Genomic DNA, 17,728 nt, shown 5'->3' with positions numbered 1-17,728 from the left:
TCTCGGCTGCCTTTATCATCTGGGAGGGCAGGCATGCCCCAGAGGAGTTTGCACGTACGGCTCCCGCCCGGCAGTGTGATTACTGAGGGGCTGTGTTTTGAGTTAGCTTGAGTTGTGTATTTCATTTGTGAAGCTGGCACATACTTGAAAGCCGCAAGCTACTGTTTTCTGAAAGCTTCTTTGCACATGAGCCTAAAACCGTCTGTATTGGATTTGGAAATTATCCAGTAACTGCCCTTTTAATGCAGTGAAATGTAGATTACAGCTGTTTCCTCTGGAAGGACCCGTAGAGTCCTAACTCATCTCTCTCCTCCTCCAGGGTGTCTCCTCTGCAGAAGTCGGAGATAGTGGATGTGGTGAAGAAGCGGGTGAAAGCCATCACCCTGGCCATCGGGGATGGTGCCAACGATGTCGGCATGATCCAGACGGCACACGTGGGTGTAGGCATCAGTGGGAACGAGGGCATGCAGGCCACCAACAACTCGGATTACGCCATCGCTCAGGTGAGCCGTGTGATCAACCGGCCGTCACATGTAGTTGACAGAGTCCGCTGGGCATGAAGGCCAGCTGGTGCTTGACCTTCAGTCCAATCCTTCAGCTGCCCCTTTGGAGGTGGCGTGGAGGAGAACCCACCGGTGTAGCTGGGTTTCTCTCTTGGCTTCGTCTTGTGTAGTTACAAGGCCCTGTCCTGTGCTTTGGGTTTCTTTTTCGGCTGTGGGAAGGGCCAGGCTTTCTGTCATCCAGGTGAGAGGTCATTTCCAACAGGTGGATCTCTGATTTTATGATAATAATCTCTTCCCCTAAACCCTGCAACTGCTGCATGTTCTCTTCCAGCATCCTCTGTGCCCAAGGATGGCTGTGCTTGTAGTACCTGTTCTCCGTATCCCCCTCCTGGCATCTCCCCTCTTCCAGAAGATGCTGTAACCATCTCTCTCACATGGCATGTAAGGTCGGGGGAATCAGTGATTGACAGACACTGCCCTCTTGGCTGTGCCATGGGGGGCACAGGCCACTGCTGTCAGGTGAACTGTCAGGAGTGTGAACCCCAGGCGTGGGTAGCAGTTCCCACCCACCCCCCCGCCGTGGTCAGCAGCACAAAGCTTTTGGCAGTTCGATTCAGCAGAGGCTCCTGACATACTTAGTAGCTCCTGTCCTAGCAGTCAGAGACCGAACAGAATGTCCAGTTCTCAGTGACAGCCCCAAAGTGAAGGGAAACAGCCAAGCTCCTGCCCCGCTGGGATTTGCATCCAGACCATTTTTGCTGCCTGACCATCCGGGAAATCTAGGTGTCTCAGAGAACACAGACCGTTTCCTCCCGTCTCCGATCACAGTGTGCTGGGATTAAATGCCTGCTTGTTGGCTCGAGTCCCCTCGTGTTCCTCCGTGTTCAGTCTTTGGGAGAATGCATTAACCTTATCACATGAGCACGAGTAATCATGGCCTTTTCCTCCTTGATGCTGAAATCTGGGGCTGCATGTTAAGTGTGGAAGAACTTGTTGCAAGCCCAGGGATGCAGACTAGCCTTCTGCATTTTCAAGGCCCCACTTCCCGGAGCGGGTGCTCTGCTTAGATGCCATCTCAAATCCCCACCCCCCCGCCCCTACCCGCCAGCTAGTGGTTTTGCAAACACAGAGAACAGCAGGATCCTTATAAGTCCAAAAAGTGCACAAAATCAACCTTGTTCCTTTTGTCAATTTCAAATGAATCCTCAAGATGGTGACTCACATAGGTAGGAGGAGGAATTCTGACTTTATAGGTGGGAAAACTGGGCTTCCTTTACAAGCAGTGACCTACCGCGGGTCCCAACCCCCAGGGTCAGAGAACAGCGGACCTGCACATGACCTTGGGGAACTAGCCCCGCGCACCTGCCTGGTCCCTTTCCCGAGTCGACTGCCCCAAGGCCTGTGGGACTCACGCTTCCTGCAGGCTGTCAGCACCTGGAGATGTTATGCACCCCAGCATTATTAAATACTTGAGTTATAGCATCATATGGCTGGCAGGGGTCTTCAGAGGTTTCCTAGGAGCTCCAGGCAAATATTTGTCCGTCTTTTGCTTGCAAATGTCAAGGGAAGGGAGATTCCATGACCTGCTTTATTGAAACCGGACTAATAGGATGTGGGATCTGGAGCAGTTGGTCTCTTCAAATTAAAGGCAAATCAAAATGACAAGCAAATCAAAATGAAAGGGCAGATGCAGAGGAGAGCAGGGCTTTGTGATTCTGTTTGGGGCTTTTCTTGTCCATCCAGCCTACATCACCTGTGCTGGAGGAGCTGATAGACAGCCCCAAAGACTGAACACAGAGGAACACCAGGGTTCTCTAGCCAACAAGCATCTCTGCGTGTCCACCATCCTGTTCAGGTATAGACAGAGATCCCATTATTTCGGGTCTGCGTTCTGCTTACCTCATAGCCTCCTCACCAGGATGTTTCCTCTGCCATAGTTACTAGGTAGGACATGCCACAACTGACTGAGTTCCTTTGGTTGAAGTTAATAAAGTGATAAACGTCTTTGGTCAAAGTTCATGCCTTAGCACTTGATCTGTTTATTTTTATGTGGATGAGCACGGGTATGGATGAGCACGACTGGAATCAAAGAATCCAATCCCTTTGATTGGATTCTTGAGAACGTGCCCTGGAAAGTTATATCCAGAAGGAATAAAAGGTTAGCTCAAAGACTTGTCCTCGGGAAAATGATGAAGTCGGCAAAGCGCTGGTTCTGTTTCTCCCCAGCTGGCCTGTGCTGTGTCCACGGGGTGGCCCCAGGCTGCCGGCCGGCCCGTCGGGGCCTCACTGCGCGGGGCCAGCCGGTGTCATGTTGTGTCTCCAGCCCTCTGCTGCCTGTTCTCCTTGGAGAGAGTCATTTCTGCCCCCTGCCTCCTTAATGTTTTTTGAGCAACCTCATGAAAACAGCATTTTGATTTAGGATTTTTGTTTTGTTTTGTTTTCTGAAAAGAAATCACTGTAGCACTAAGCCAGGGCCTTCTGGATGGTTCCAACAGATGTTCTCTGTACTCATGGAAGGTTGAACGCCAGGGGGTCCGGGTCAAATACAAGCTTCCTCTTTATTTGTTTAGCCATTCCCCTTGAAATCCTTGATGACCCTGTATGGGAAGCTTTATTTCTCCATGTGTACCCACTCCCGCCACTCCAGAGTCTCACTCAGCTTTTGGAGCCACATGTAGACAAGCCATCTGCAGAAACTCCCCCAGATGTGGTTCACGTGGCTTGAGCTCCTGTCCTTAGTGTTAACACCAGCTATTATGTGGCCTCCTCTTGAAAAAGTGTTTAAAAAATACTATATCTTTGGCCAGTCTTTCTTTTCTGTAGATGGTTAAATGTAATTTCAAAAGTAACTTAAAGTTAATAGGAAGTTGACGATGGCAGAACTCCTAGTATCTGTGCATGGTCCTGTCTTGTGGGAGAGTGACGGATTTGAGTTTGTGGGCTGCCTTGCAACTCAGAACAGGAGGTAAGGTTTTAGTTCAAGGCAACCAAGGAGGACTCAGTGCCAGGAGAGGCTAACTGAATACATAGGAACTGTGAAGTGAAGCAGGATCACCTCTAACAATGCATACCGCCAGAACACGCCTAGACTACGACCCCCAAAAAAGCCCATCTCCCTCCCTCTGGCTCCTTGTTCACACTTTTGGAGGCTTTTGTGAAATAGGACCCAGAAGGCAAAGCCAGGCTAAGGGGAGGCTGAGGAGATAGGATTGGAGTGGTGTCCAAAGACCCCCTGCCCCGAGGAGGATTTGAGTATTTTATTGGAATATTGTTGAATATTTCAGACTGCGAGAGCTAAGCCATTACATCACTCTCAACTTGGTGTCAGCTGCGTGTTGATGTTTTATTTGGATGGATGAATACATCACATTTCAGCAAGAGGGGCTCTTACTTGTTGGAGGCCAGAAAAAGGGGAAGGAGATGGGTCTAGAAGTGGAGGGCAGAGCCTGTGTCTCTCTGTGTGTGGAGTGTCATTGTCTTTCACCTGCAGGCTGACAGTGAAAATAGGAATAGGTAGTGTCTATATGCGTATCCCTCTTCTTAAGAGGATACAGGTACATGACGGTCCCTGTCCCTTGCTCCTGTTGTTGTTACAAAATTGGTGATCAAATAGAAGCATCTGATTGCCCTGCTCTTTTCTTCCAATTCTGGTTGGTCACCACCTTTTAATAATTAATATCCTAAAAGCATTAGGGTACATAGAATTTCACAAGACAGCAATTTGAAGTCTAGCTGTGTAACTGGGGAAAATCATAACTCTGTAGCTTAAAGAGGAGATCTTAGTCCTTCTCACCTGGCCCGAAAGCTCTGCCTCTAAAGCGAGTGGTGTTCTTGGACACCAGCAGAATCTGGGTTCCTCCACTCCCTTGCCCGTCTTCTCCTCCATAGGACATTCCAGACCCTCTTTCTTTCCTTTTTCAGTTTTCCTACTTGGAGAAGCTCCTGCTGGTTCACGGCGCCTGGAGCTACAACCGGGTGACCAAGTGCATCTTGTACTGTTTCTACAAGAACGTGGTGCTCTACATCATTGAGGTGAGCAGGGCTGGCCCCTTCCTTCAGGAGGAGGGTCCTTATCAGAGGGACATTACGTGACTTCAAGGAAGGGTTTTGTTCATGGAAAACTTAAAAGATGCTCCCCTGACATGTGGAGACCTGCGACATCTACTCAGCCTCTTTGAAGCTGGGGACACCTTCCAGATCTAGTTTTGCTGGAGCAAAAGTCAGACGTCCACGGCTGCCTTCTCCACAGCACATGCCCTTCTCTCCCTGATGGACAGAGGGACAGGGCAAGGCCCTCTCCTCTGCATGTCCCTCCTGCTGTCACTCACACCCTCCCCCACCCCCCAGGGGCCAGAGCCTAGCAGCAGACGTTGGCACCTGGCGTGGTAGGTGCTGAGACGTTCCTAGGCAACCCAGTCTGGTTTTTCTTCACTGAATGGAAGGGTTTCTTGCTGGATGTCTCACGGGCTCTGCAGGCTTCCTGAGCTTTTAGTTCTTGCTTCTGGGACATGTGGATGCTGCCGCTTTAGCCGGGAGGATGTGGGATTGAGTGGGGAGGAAGCCAGGAACATAATTAAAAATGTCTCAATGAACGCATTGAGTCGCCAGCGTGTTTTTCAAGACGCGGCTTCGGTTGTAAGTGAAATACACATGCTGGTTGGAGGGACCAGCGGGGCAGAGGTGCTGGCCCAGGGACGAGTGGAAAAGACACTTCAAGTTCCGCCCCGATGGGAGCACCAGCCACCTCGTTCCTCCTCCTTTGGAGCTGCTCTACTGTAAAGGTGTGGCCATCACGACTAAGAGATTTCCAGACGTGTTTAGGAAAGAGGCAACAGGCAGTCACTCTGGGGAAATAGGGAAGCAGTGGTCATTGTGTGTGGTGCTGGTTATTTTGTGTCTGGTTTCTCCACTCTTGGCAGAAATAATAACCGAGGCATAGATCGACTGTTTCTGATGTGGTCCCTGAAAAGGCTCAGCTCAGATCATGGGACACGGGGTTTGCTAGTGGAACTGCGGTTAACCGTTTCTTGACCAAATCATCTGCTCCTTCCTGTTGAAGAGTCAGCTCACACCTAGAGGTTTGCATCCCTCCCTCTGTAGCCAGTTTGGAGAAGGCAATGGCACCCCACTCCAGTACTCTCACCTGGAAAATCTCATGGATGGAGGAGCCTGGTAGGCTGCAGTCCATGGGGTCGCTAAGAGTCAGACTCGACTGAGGGACTTCATTTTCACTTTCTGTAGCCAAACTCCTACCAAGTAATTTCCCCAAGTTGCACAGGTTGTTCACTGCACAAGGCTGCCCGGTCAAAGCGGCCGAAACATAGGAAAACCTAGAAGAAGGGATATGTTTTTCTTACCCCCACCAAGGGCAGCCCACTTGCCTCGTCTGCTCGTCTGGTGCTGCCGTGTTCAACTCCTCCCTCTCTGAGTAAGAGCTTTCAGATGTTACCCATCATAGATGCTGTGGTTTCTGTCTTCTTTCTGTCCGCATTCTTACAGTTCCCTTTCGGTGCTTAAAGATGTTTGCCAGGCCCCTCCCCACAGCCTTTTCTGCATCCGTAACAGGAGTCACTCCTGAGTGTCACTCGGGGTCACAGATAATTGGTGCTGTGGTCTGGGGCGAGGAGCACTGAGGCCCTGGTGTCGGCAAGTTCCCACGTGTCAGTGTGTCTCATGTGCTCGCTCATCTCTTGAAGCTGCTGGCTTCAGAAGCTTGCTCAATAATCTGGTTTTCCTCATGATCAGCACATTACAGATAGTCTAGACTTCTTATCAGAACCGTCCCTATGAAGCCCCAACCCTGGAGCTTTCCAGAGCTTCCTTGGGGGCCCTTCTTAGTCATTGACACCTACTATCTTGGCTTTTTCCTTTAAAAAAAAAAAAAGAGCTTCAAGTGAGCTGACTCTGAGACGAGTACAATTTCAGTCTGTCTGAAAAATTCTGTTTGGCAGACTTTCAACTCTGAGCGTGCCAGGCAAGTTCCTTACATTAATATTGGCTATTGTGGCTGAGCAGCAGGGGTTAAACAGTCTTGCATAATCAGGCTTTTAAAACATTCTATATAAAATACAATGTCTCCACTGCTCTATGCCCAATTTTCTCCTTGGTATGGCTGGGGGATCTTCATTTTAAAATAGGAAACGAAATCCTTCCTGAGCCCAGACAGAGCACTGACTCAGACTGTGTCTGCCATTGCTACATAACCCTCATGGCACCAGTGCGTGCACTTCAAACATAATTCAAACATAGGAAAGTGCTACGTGCATGCTGTTTTAGTGTATTTTGAGCTGAAAGATCAAAGATGGTTATAATTTGATTTGTTCATTTGCAATCAAAAGTTTGGCGTTCTAAAGGTAACCTTGTAGTTAATTACTTATGGGAGAATAAATTAAATATATTGTGTGTTTTTCTTAAATGGTTTTGTTGTAACTCAAGAAGAAACTCTTTGCAATAGCCAGGATATTCTCATCTCAGATGCCCTGTGATACATGTAACTGTCACTTAAAAATACAAACTTGAAATAATTTGCCAACTAAAGAAGGTCTCAGTACAAAGGTATCATGCGTGTATACACACGTATTAGCCATTAGTAGGAGAATCATTCTTTGTGACCCCATGGACTGTAACCCTCCAGGCTCCTCTGTCCATTGGAGTTTCCATGCAAGAATATTGGAGTGGGTTGCCATTTCCTTCTCCAGGGGATCTTCCCAACCCAAGGATCAAACCCATGTCTCCTGCATTGCAGGTGGATTCTTTACCACTGAGCCACCAGGGAAGCTACCGAGAAGGTTCATTACATGACTTAAATTACCAATAAAGGTGTTAGACACAGGAACCCTTGACAAGTTTGAAGAGACTTGTTGAATTCATTCACTCATTCGTTGCCAACAATTTGGAGCACCCATGCTCCAAATTCTGTGCCAGGCAGTGGGACTGCTCAGGTGTATGTTTCAGAAAGCCCATCCTGCCTGCATTAGAGATGCTTGAATGGGCAGACATCACTGTTTTAAAGTATGATTAATACACCGTAGGATATACCATTTCTTGGTGTACATTTCCATGAATTAAAATGGGATTTTTATCATTAGATACTAGCTGGCAGTTTTCTGTCTGCCTCTCACAGATGATGACAAACAAAAATGTTACAGAGAGTCCTGTGGATGGACGATGATAATGGTTGCAAAGCAGTGTGAATGTATATGGTGGCACAATGGTAAAGAACCTGCCTGCCAATGCAAGAGACGAGACGTGGGTTTGATCCTTGGGTTGGGAAGATCCCCTGGAGGAGAAAATGGCAACCTACTCCAGTGTTCTTGCCTGGAGAATCCCATGGACAGAGGAGCCTGGAGGGCTACAGTCCATGGGGTCACAAAGAGTCGGACATGCACGACTGAGCACACATGTGTGAATGTATATACTAATGTCACTGAACTACATACTTGGAAATGGTTAAGATGGTGAGCTTTATGTGAATTTTGCCACAATTTTTTGCTAAAATGTTAAAGAATGTCACAAACATTTGGCTGCTTTAGTCACATTGAGGGGAAACCAAAAAAATGCACATCAGCTTATTGAAGGCTTGAAAGACAAACTTTACACGTAGTTTTGTACTAAAACTAAGCAGATGCTGAGTTTAATGGCTGTGACCAGATGGACCATACTTCTCAGAAGGAGAAACCTTGTCATGGGGCTGACTTGGGAGAAGGGTGGCTTCACAAGCTGGCCAAGCAGGTGGGACCCCTATTAGCCAGTTGGAGGGGAGTGTGCCTTGAATTAGCAGAAACAAGGAGGGCATGGGTGGCCACCGGAGTGGCCAGAGGAGGGGCCTAAAAACCAGACAGGAGCTTTGTTGCTCTTGGAGGCTGGGATTCGTTTTTCATTCTGAAATAGGCATGTTCCACAGTTAAAGCAGCTTCAGAAAATGTGTCTGTCAATGTGGCAGGCAGATGGTAAGCAGAGACCTTTAATGTACTTCTGTAGTTTTAACCTGGGGCATGAATCCTGGCCATCATGATGGTGAGCAGTTGGTGGTTCCTAATACAGAGAATAACCATGACACATAGATATCAAGGTGGAAAAAAAATGGGAATTTTTATACCACTCAGAGTGAGTGCCTACTTATTTTTGGCACCATATATAAGAATTTTAATGTTTTCTTGGGGTCATTAAATTGGTATGGGATACAGGCCAGAAAATGGGATGCATATTAGCCTAGTGGTCTGGAAATATTATCACCAAATGAGAAATAGAGATTTAAACTATTGCATTTTGGGGTTGTGGTAAAGAACCCTCCTGCAAACGCAAGTAGATGTAAGACACACAGGTTTGATCGCTGGGTTGGGAAGATCCCCTGGAGGAGGGCACAGCAACCCACTCCAGTATTCTTGCCTGGAGAATCCCATGGACAGAGGAGCCTGGTAGTCTACAGTTCATAGGGTCACAAAGAGTTGGACACGACTGAATCGACTTAGCATGCACACACGTGATCCAGATGAACAAGACAGAGCCCTGGCTCTTGGAGTCAAGCGAGGGGACACAAAGAAGAGCACCCACCATTCAGACGACTTCCAGGAAGAAGTTGCAATGAGATCTGTCAGAAGGCATGCTTCACATCCAGGAAGGGTGGCAGCCTCCAGGTTCTAGGACGAAACAAGTCAACACCTGAAGGATGAGGAGGGGCTGGAGGGGATGGTTAGACCCATGTACCAGGGGGAGCCCACACCTGCTGTTCCCATCCCATGCCCTGTTTATTCCAGCTCTGTAGAGAAATAATACAAGTAAACAATAGGGTAAAAGTGCATTTTGTTGGGATTTTATGTTTCAGTGGGAAGGCGGCTGCAGAACTAGTTAGATGTGGGCTCAGGGCCAGCCTCTCAAAGCCTAGTTGGTCGCTGCTGGTCCTTAGAGCTGGGAGTGTGTTAGCAGAAGGCGAGGGGAGGAGAAAGGGAGAGGAGCAGTCACCAAGCCAGAGAAGTGTTAGCAATCCGGAGGGATCCCCCCACCAGATACCCGAGCACTTTGAACTTTATAAAAATAGACTCTTACTGCTTTTTACAGGTGACAATATATGCTTTTTTAATGATGTTTTCGCAGCTGCTTTACCTAAGAGGATCGTTATAAAGATTCAGCGTTCTGGAAGAAAAAAGTATTCAGCCATGGCTGTTATAAAAATTGAGTCTCTAACCCCATAAAATGTTTAAGCCTCCCTGGAATTAAAAAAAAAAAAAAAAAGAGGCGCAAGTCCAAAAACAAAAAAAGACTTCGAGAGCTCTACGGTATGCATTATTCCAGGTGACCACATTTCCCCACCACGTGGTACTTGGGCCAAAAAAGGAAAAACAAAACAAAACACCCAAACCCAGCAAAATGTCCAGCTCATCAGGTCTGGTCTGCATTAAAGTTCACCGGTTCCAACTCGCTTCCCTTCCGGAAGGCCTCCTGCTTCCAGAGACAGCTCCACACAGGGCAGTACTGGGTGCTTCTCTATCCACCAGATCGGTGGGGACGTCCAAGCACAATGAGTGACCAGCACCCAGTAAACACACACTCAGCTGAACGGGTTTCAGTAGAGGTCAGCCTCTAGGAAACGGTCAGGCTTTTTGGTTTTCTTTTTTGTTTGTTTTGTTTTTGTTTTTAGAAGAGAAGGTTTGCACTTTGTCCTGTGTGTCTTGCCTTTTAGGAAATGCCTTTCTGGTCTAACCTTAAATCTTTCCTGGTGGAATTTTCACATGGAGAAATATCCCCTCCAAGTATTAGACAGTTAATTCATTTTACAGTGTGTTTTATCTCGTCTTTTGAGAGTGAAGTATAATTTTGATTGCATTCTTTACACACTTTACGGGCTTCCCAGGTGACTCAGTAGTAAACAATCCACCTGCCAATGCAGGAGACGAGACGTGGTTTCGATCCCTGGGTTGGGAAGATCCCCTGGAGAAGGAAATGACAAACCACTCCAGTATTCTTGCCATGGACAGAGAAGTCTGGCAGGTACAGTCCATGGGGTCACAAAGAATCGGACATGACTGAGCACATGAGCACACACACTTTCCTACTCAAACTAACTTCTATTTCAGCTGAAACTCTCAAATAGACTTTTCACTCTCAGGAAGTTGATTTTACCAGTTAGGTTTTTCATCTACTGTTTTTTCTTGCCATTTTCCTCTGTTTGATTTTCTCTCCTGAAATGCATTTTCTCCTCTCCTTTCTTCTGCCAGTAGAGACTGGATTTCCTAAAACTGTTGAAACCAGGTTTCCTTTCATTTTTTTAAAATATAAATTTATTCATTTTAATTGGAGGCTAATTACTTTACAATATTGTATCAGTTTTGCCATACATCAACATGAATCTGCCATGGGTGTACACGTGTTCCCCATCCTGAACCCCCCTCCCACCTCCCTCCCTACCATTCCTCTGGGTCATCCCAGTGCACCAGCCCCGAGCATCCTGTATCATGCATCGAACCTGGACTGGCAATTCATTTCATATATGATATTATACATGTTTCAATGCCATTCTCCCAAATCATCCCACCCTCACCCTCTCCCACAGAGTCCAAAAGACTGTTCTATACATCTGTGTCTCTTTTGCTGTCTCACATACACGGTTATCGTTACCATCTTTCTAAATTCCATATATATGTGTTAGTATACTGTATTGGTGTTTTTCTTTCTGGCTTACTTCACTCTATGTAATCGGCTCCAGTTTCACCCACCTCATTAGAACTGATTCAAATGTATTCTTTTTAATGGTTGAATAATACACCATTGTGTATACGTACCACAGCTTTCTTATCCATTCATCTGCTGATGGACATCTAGGTTGCTTCCATGTCCTGGCTATTATAAACAGTGCTGCGATGAACATTTGGGTACATGTGTCTTTTTCAATTCTGGTTTCCTCGGTGTGTATGCCCAGCAGTGGGATTGCTGGGTCATATGGCAGTTCTATTTCCAGTTTTTAAAGAAATCTCCACACTGTTCTCCATAGTGGCTATACTAGTCTGCATTCCCACCAACAGTGTAAGAGGGTTCCCTTTTCTCCACACCCTCTCCAGCATTTATTGCTTGTAGACTTTTGGATCATAGCCATTCTGACTGGCGTGAAATGGTACCTCATTGTGGTTTTGATTTGCGTTTCTCTGATGAGTGATGTTGAGCATCTTTTCATGTGTTTGTTAGCCATCTGTATGTCTTCTTTGGAGAAATGTCTATTTAGTTCTTTGGCCTATTTTTCTATTGGGTCATTTATTTTTCTGGAATTGAGCTGCAGGAGTTGCTTGTATATTTTTGAGATTAATCCTTTGTCAGTTGCTTCATTTGCTATTATTTTCTCCCATTCTGAAGGCTGTCTTTCACCTTGCTTATAGTTTCTTTTGTTGTGCAGAAGCTTTTGATTTTAATTAGGTCCCATTTGTTTATTTTTGCTTTTATTTCCAATATTCTGGGAGGTGGTCATAGAGGATCCTGCTGTGATGTATGTCGGAGAGTGTTTTGCCTATGTTCTCCTCTAGGAGTTTTATAATTTCTGGTCTTATGTTTAGATCTTTAATCCATTTTGAGTTTATTTTTGTGTATGGTGTTAGAAAGTGTTCTAGTTTCATTCTTTTACAAGTGGTTGACCAGTTTTCCCAGCACCACTGGTTAAAGAGATTGTCTTTTCTCCATTGTATATTCTTGCCTCCTTTGTCAAAGATAAGGTATCCATAGATGTGTGGGTTTATCTCTGGGCTTTCTATTTTGTTCCATTGATCTATATTTCTGTCTTTGTGCCAGTACCATACTGTCTTGATGACTGTGGCTTTGTAGTAGAGCCTGAAGTCAGGCAGGTTGATTCCTCTAGTTCCATTCTTCTTTCTCAAGATTGCTTGGCTATTCGAGGTTTTTTGTATTTCCATACAAACTATGAAATTATTTGTTCTAGCTCTGTGAAAAATACCATTGGTAGATTGATAGGGATTGCATTGAACCTATAGATTGCTTTGGGTAGTATACTCATTTTCACTATATTGATTCTTCCAACCCATGAACATGGTATATTTCTCCATCTATTAGTGTCCTCTTTGATTTCTTTCACCATTGTTTTATAGTTTTCTATATATAGGTCTTTAGTTTCTTTAGGTAGATATATTCCTAAGTATTTTATTCTTTTCGTTGCAATGGTGAATGAAATAGTTTCCTTAATTTCTTTTTCTATTTTCTCATTATTAGTGTATAGGAATGCAAGGGATTTCTGTGTGTTGATTTTATATCCTGCAACTTTACTATATTCATTGATTAGCTCTAGTAATTTTCTGGTGGAGTCTTTAGGGTTTTCTACGTAGAGGATCGTGTCATCTGCAAACAGTGAGAGTTTTACTTCTTCTTTTCCAATTTGGATTCCTTTTGTTTCTTTTTCTGCTCTGATTGCTGTGGCCAAAACTTCCAAAACTATGTTGAATACTAGTGGTGAAAGTGATTTCCTTTCATTTTTACAGTTAATTTTGAGATAATGTCTCAGCACAAATCCATTGTGATTCCTACCTGTCCCTGTTCATCTCTGTACATTGTGGGGCACTGGGCTGAGCAGGTATGGTGCAAGGTCCAAGATCAAGAATGGAGGATTCAGGACTACCCTAGTGGTCTAGTGGTTAAGACTTCATGTTTTACTGCAGGGGACATGGATTCAGTCCTTAGCTGGCGATGAAGATCCCACCTCCCACACAGAACAGCCAAAAACTAATTTTTAAAAAAATTTTTCTAAAAAATGGAGAATTTGATTATAGATCCAGAAGATACAAAGTGAGAACAGAAGGCGCCTTTTGTAGACAACAAAGTCGGCAGCAACGAGGGGGCGGTAACAGTAACAGACACAGGGTATTGATTGATGATGTGTGACTCCAATGGCAGAAAAGTCTTTTCCATTAGAGGTTACAAGATATTGAACATAGTTCCCTGTGCTATATAGTAGGTCCTTGTTGTTTACTTTGTATGTAGTAGTGTGTGTTTGTTAATCCAAACTCCTAGTTTATCCACCCCCTTTCCACTTTCATAACCATAAATTTGTTTTGCATCTGTGAGTCTATTTCTGTTTTGTAAATAAGTTTGTAGTATATTTTTAAGATTCCATGTAGAAGTGATAGCATATGATATTTGTCTTTCTCCTGACTTCACCTAGTATGGTAATCCCTAGGTCTGTCCATGTTGCTGCAAACGGTATTATTGCATTCTTTTTTATGGCTAATATTTCATTCTTGGTGTGTGTATGCATGTTTATATATATCAGATCTTCTTTATCCATAAATGTTTAACTTGTTTCCGTGGCTTGACTATTGTGAATGGTGCTGCTATGAACATTGGGGTGCATGTATCTTTTTGAATTAGAGTTTTCAACTTTTTTGGATATATGCCCAGGAGTGAGATTGCTGGGTCGTATGGTAGCATGGCTCATAGTTTTAAAATATCTTTTATAGGCAAGTAAAATGTAATTACTTATGGTAATGCAATTCATCTTTCTTTTTCTTGTACTTGAGAGTTTTCTGGCTTTGACTTTTAGTTGAAATCATTCCTATTAATAAGCACCACATTAGAAACTCATCTTCCCTCCAGTAAAGGCCTGTACCCTTAAGTGGTAGTTAATCTCTGCTGCATTCTGACAGCTCATTTGAGCCCCTGTATTGGTTTTCCAACAGGTGCCCTTTCCTTCTTATTTCCAAGGTCCTGGCAGACCCAGTAGACTGTTTCAAGAAAGCTCAAGAGTAATATATATTTTTTCTTGCCTGATCTTTCAAACGAGGAGAAACAAAGTAGATTAGTGCAATCAGATGCTGCCAGTACCTCCAAAGCATGCCATTAAAAGAATATTGATTAAATATTGGCCTCTTTTATCTGGGGATCATTGGATTAAGTTTATCATTGCTCCTTAACTAAGCTGCATGTTGTTCTGATAATCTGTTGTGGGACACTTGTCAATTTGAAAATTGCTTTTTCGTAACATGAGCTATTAATTAGAAGCTGTTACCTCCTCATTAGCTTCACCTAATTAGTTTCCCTTATTCCTTTGAAAGTATTTATTAGTAAGGTATGCCATTCTCCTATTTCATAAGGTGTGATTTACATGCACAAAATTAATACTTTTTAGCATACAGTTCTGTGAATCTTAACAAATGCATTGCCACTCTCGGATATAGAACAGTGTCATCATTACCCAAAGCTCCCCCAGCTCCCTTTGTATCAGCTCCTACCCCCACACCCAGTCCCTGGAAATGACTGATCTGGTTTCCGATGCTATAGTTGTACCTTTCTTAGAATGTCCTATGCATGTAACTGCATGGTGTGTGGTCATGCTGGCTTCTCCTTGCAGCATAATGCATTTGGGATTCATCCACATTGTTGAGAGTGTCAGGAGTTTATTCTTTTTTATTGCTGAGTAGTATTCTTTTATGGAGTTCACTGGTAGCTCAGCTAGTAAAGAATCTGCCTGCAATGCCGGAAACCTGGGTTCGATCCCTGGGTTGGGAAGATCCCCTGGAGGAGGGCATGGCAACCCACTCCAGTATTCTTGCCTGGAGAATCCCATGGACAGAGGAGCCTGGTGGCCTACAGTCCATGGGGTCACAAAGAGTTGGACACAACTGAGCGACTAAACACAGCACAGTATTCCTTTATAGGAATAGAATTTCCCGTGGTTGGAGAGTTCTGGAAACCCAATCCCAGTGGGTTGAGAACCAGGGGCCAGGAAGTCAGTGAACTCCAGATAATATCATAGTTTAAGGAAGGGCTGGAGTCAAGTTTGACTGGGATGACACTGGGATGACATCTTGATTTCATAATAAATCAAGATGGTGGTAGTGGACGGGTGAGTCAGCTTGGTGAATGTTGTCTGCTTAACCCCTCCAGGGAGAGAAAGACCAGCGGCCCACAGACTTGTCTGCTAGAGCCACACTTCCATCCACTGTCTGGCTGGTAACCATTAGCCCAGGGCACCATCACCATGGCAGCATTGCCCATGGCCAGAGGCTCCACCTGGGGGCTTTGCCACCAGCTTATGCCATGCAGACTAAGCCCCAGACCACTCCCAGCCTCAGTGTCCTTCTCTGTAAAATGATGATAAGAAAGCACACGTATCAGAAAGTTGGCGAGGATTAAGTTAAATCACCATGGAAAGCCTTTAGCCAGCCACATAGCAGCCCTCACATCACATCAACCTTTAGCATCACTATAAGTTATTTCATATCTGATACCCTTACAGCTACACTGTGTCCACAGGCTTGAGACGCTTCTTGTCCCTGCTTCTCCCCAGAACAGGAATCTAGTTTTCTAGTCCCGCTCCCCCACAACAGAAAGCCTTCTGGGGAGGAGGCATGGCTTTCCTCACTGCCTCTGTAGATGCTCTGCCATAAGTGTGGCTCTGATTATATAATCCTAAACTCTGCACCTGTGGATAATCACTGTCGAGCAAAATAATCAGGATCAATCTTCTAGATTAACTGGAAGTTTGCTTACTTCCCATCTGTGCATTGCTAGTAATTGAGGTGCTGATACAGTGTTTTCCAGTATCGTGGGCCCCTGTCCATAACTGAGAAAGAGTTCTTCTCACATTATTTGTGGTCTCATCTTCTGCCCTGACCCAGTGACCCCTGCAAATTTCATCACATAGCCTAGACCCCTCGGTGCTCACACACTCTGCCCGAGTTACATCAGGAGCATTTAAATGAAATATTAGAACTGCATCCTCTCCCCAGTCCACTCTGCTGGACTTTCCTGAACGGAATCCACGTGAGAGGGCTTCTCTCCTAGAGTGAGATTTGCCGGTTTCTTTCAAAGCCAGGCCATCTCATGCGGACTGAAGGTCACTCTCCAGGCTGTAAAGGATCAGGATGCCTGTCTGCTTTAGAAGTCAAAATAATCCTATCTCTGGGTGCCTGCTGATCGCCTGAAAACACACCTTCCTCTTTCCTCATGTACAAACTGGGTGGGAATTGTGCTGTCAAAAAGGTAATGTCAGAATTTTCAGGTGGGTAAGGTGCTGTGTTGATCTTGGGCACTTTCCACTTATATTTTTAAAGCATCCAGAAGTTCTGCCAGTTACACCTGCAAAAAGGTGCTTTGAAATTCACCTGCTTTGGGCTCTCTACCATAAGAGCAGGTGACAGTGAGATACTGGTCACCAGTATGTGTTGGTATGAAAATAAAAAGTAAGTTTTCCTGGGTTCTTATTGCTCTTCTTGCTGCTGAGCATATTTTAAATCTTTAAAAGTCGGATACATTTGGTATAGCCTGACTTTTTTGGTGGGGGAGAAGACTTGCCAGAGAAACCAAAAGGCAGTGCTATAAAGCATTCCTGTGCTGTTTGATGGGTCATAGTAAAGGCCACGGGGGTCCGTTCTTAGAATAGTATCCTTAGCTGATGTAAAACATTAAGTTAGTGCATTTGACTTAGTGATTCTTTCTGGAAGCATTATAAGCTCGTACTACGTACTCTCAGTGTCTTGTTACTTTATCCTCAAATGTATCTGAAAAGACTGGTGGAAGACTCACCATAGGAAAGTTATACAGCAGCTGTGGGTTTTTCCTCCCACCTGAATCACACCAAGCAGATGGCCCTTGTTTTAACACAGGTCTCCTGGTCACGTCTTTCTCGAAGTTCCTCCCAGAATAAGCACTGCCACAGATGCATAAGAGCCATGTATATACAAATACACTCAGAGCTTGCTTTTCCTTCCTGTTTCTCTTTGTGTGGTCTGATAGGAATCTGTCTGTGATGGAAATTCCCTGGGACTCCTGCCACAGGAACCCTCACTGGATGTGTCTTCCTGCATCCCTCCTCTTGTCTTCCTTCCTCATCCCTCCTCTTATCGGCTACTTCCTATGACAGCCAGCACTCTGGTTACCCTGCTTCAGGCCCAAGTCTGTGCAGAGAGGAGTGATGAGTGATGGTCTGCTGCTTCTCTTTTCTATCCTGTTTCTGTGGCATCTGCCACAATGTGTAATCCCCCTGGTGGTATCAGCCCATATCAAAAAATGCCCAAATCAAAAAATCAGCCATATCAAAAAAATCAGTGGTTTCTAAACATTAAGCACAAATGGAAAAAAAAAAGAACCCTCAATTCTATTTAAAACAATTAAGTCTTATTGTTGCTGATTAAGTTGGTAGAAGGAATTTTAAAGAATGAAATTAAAATGATATTTAAAATCAAATTTTTCTGCCTATGGTGAGTTACAGAAATATTTGTCTTAAACATTAACCA

At 44.9% G+C, this 17,728-nt stretch overlaps 1 protein-coding gene across 2 annotated transcripts in view; it reads left to right on the top strand.

Moving 5' to 3' along the window:
- Positions 1-17,728, top strand: part of ATP8A2 (ATPase phospholipid transporting 8A2) — a 492,224-nt gene that overhangs the window by 273,277 nt on the left and 201,219 nt on the right. For both annotated transcript variants that reach the window (XM_086329703.1, XM_086329702.1), the window contains exons 26-27: positions 320-503; positions 4,425-4,535. In XM_086329703.1, the coding sequence (XP_086185829.1) occupies positions 320-503; positions 4,425-4,535 (295 nt within the window). The remainder of the gene's footprint in view (positions 1-319; positions 504-4,424; positions 4,536-17,728) is intronic.

The sequence above is a fragment of the Bos grunniens genome, chromosome 12 (genome assembly GCF_055505025.1).
Source record: "Bos grunniens cultivar Pamir isolate PY7600 chromosome 12, Bosgru_T2T1.0, whole genome shotgun sequence".
NCBI lineage: Eukaryota > Metazoa > Chordata > Mammalia > Artiodactyla > Bovidae > Bos > Bos grunniens.
This window is presented reverse-complemented; position numbering and strand designations above follow the sequence as displayed.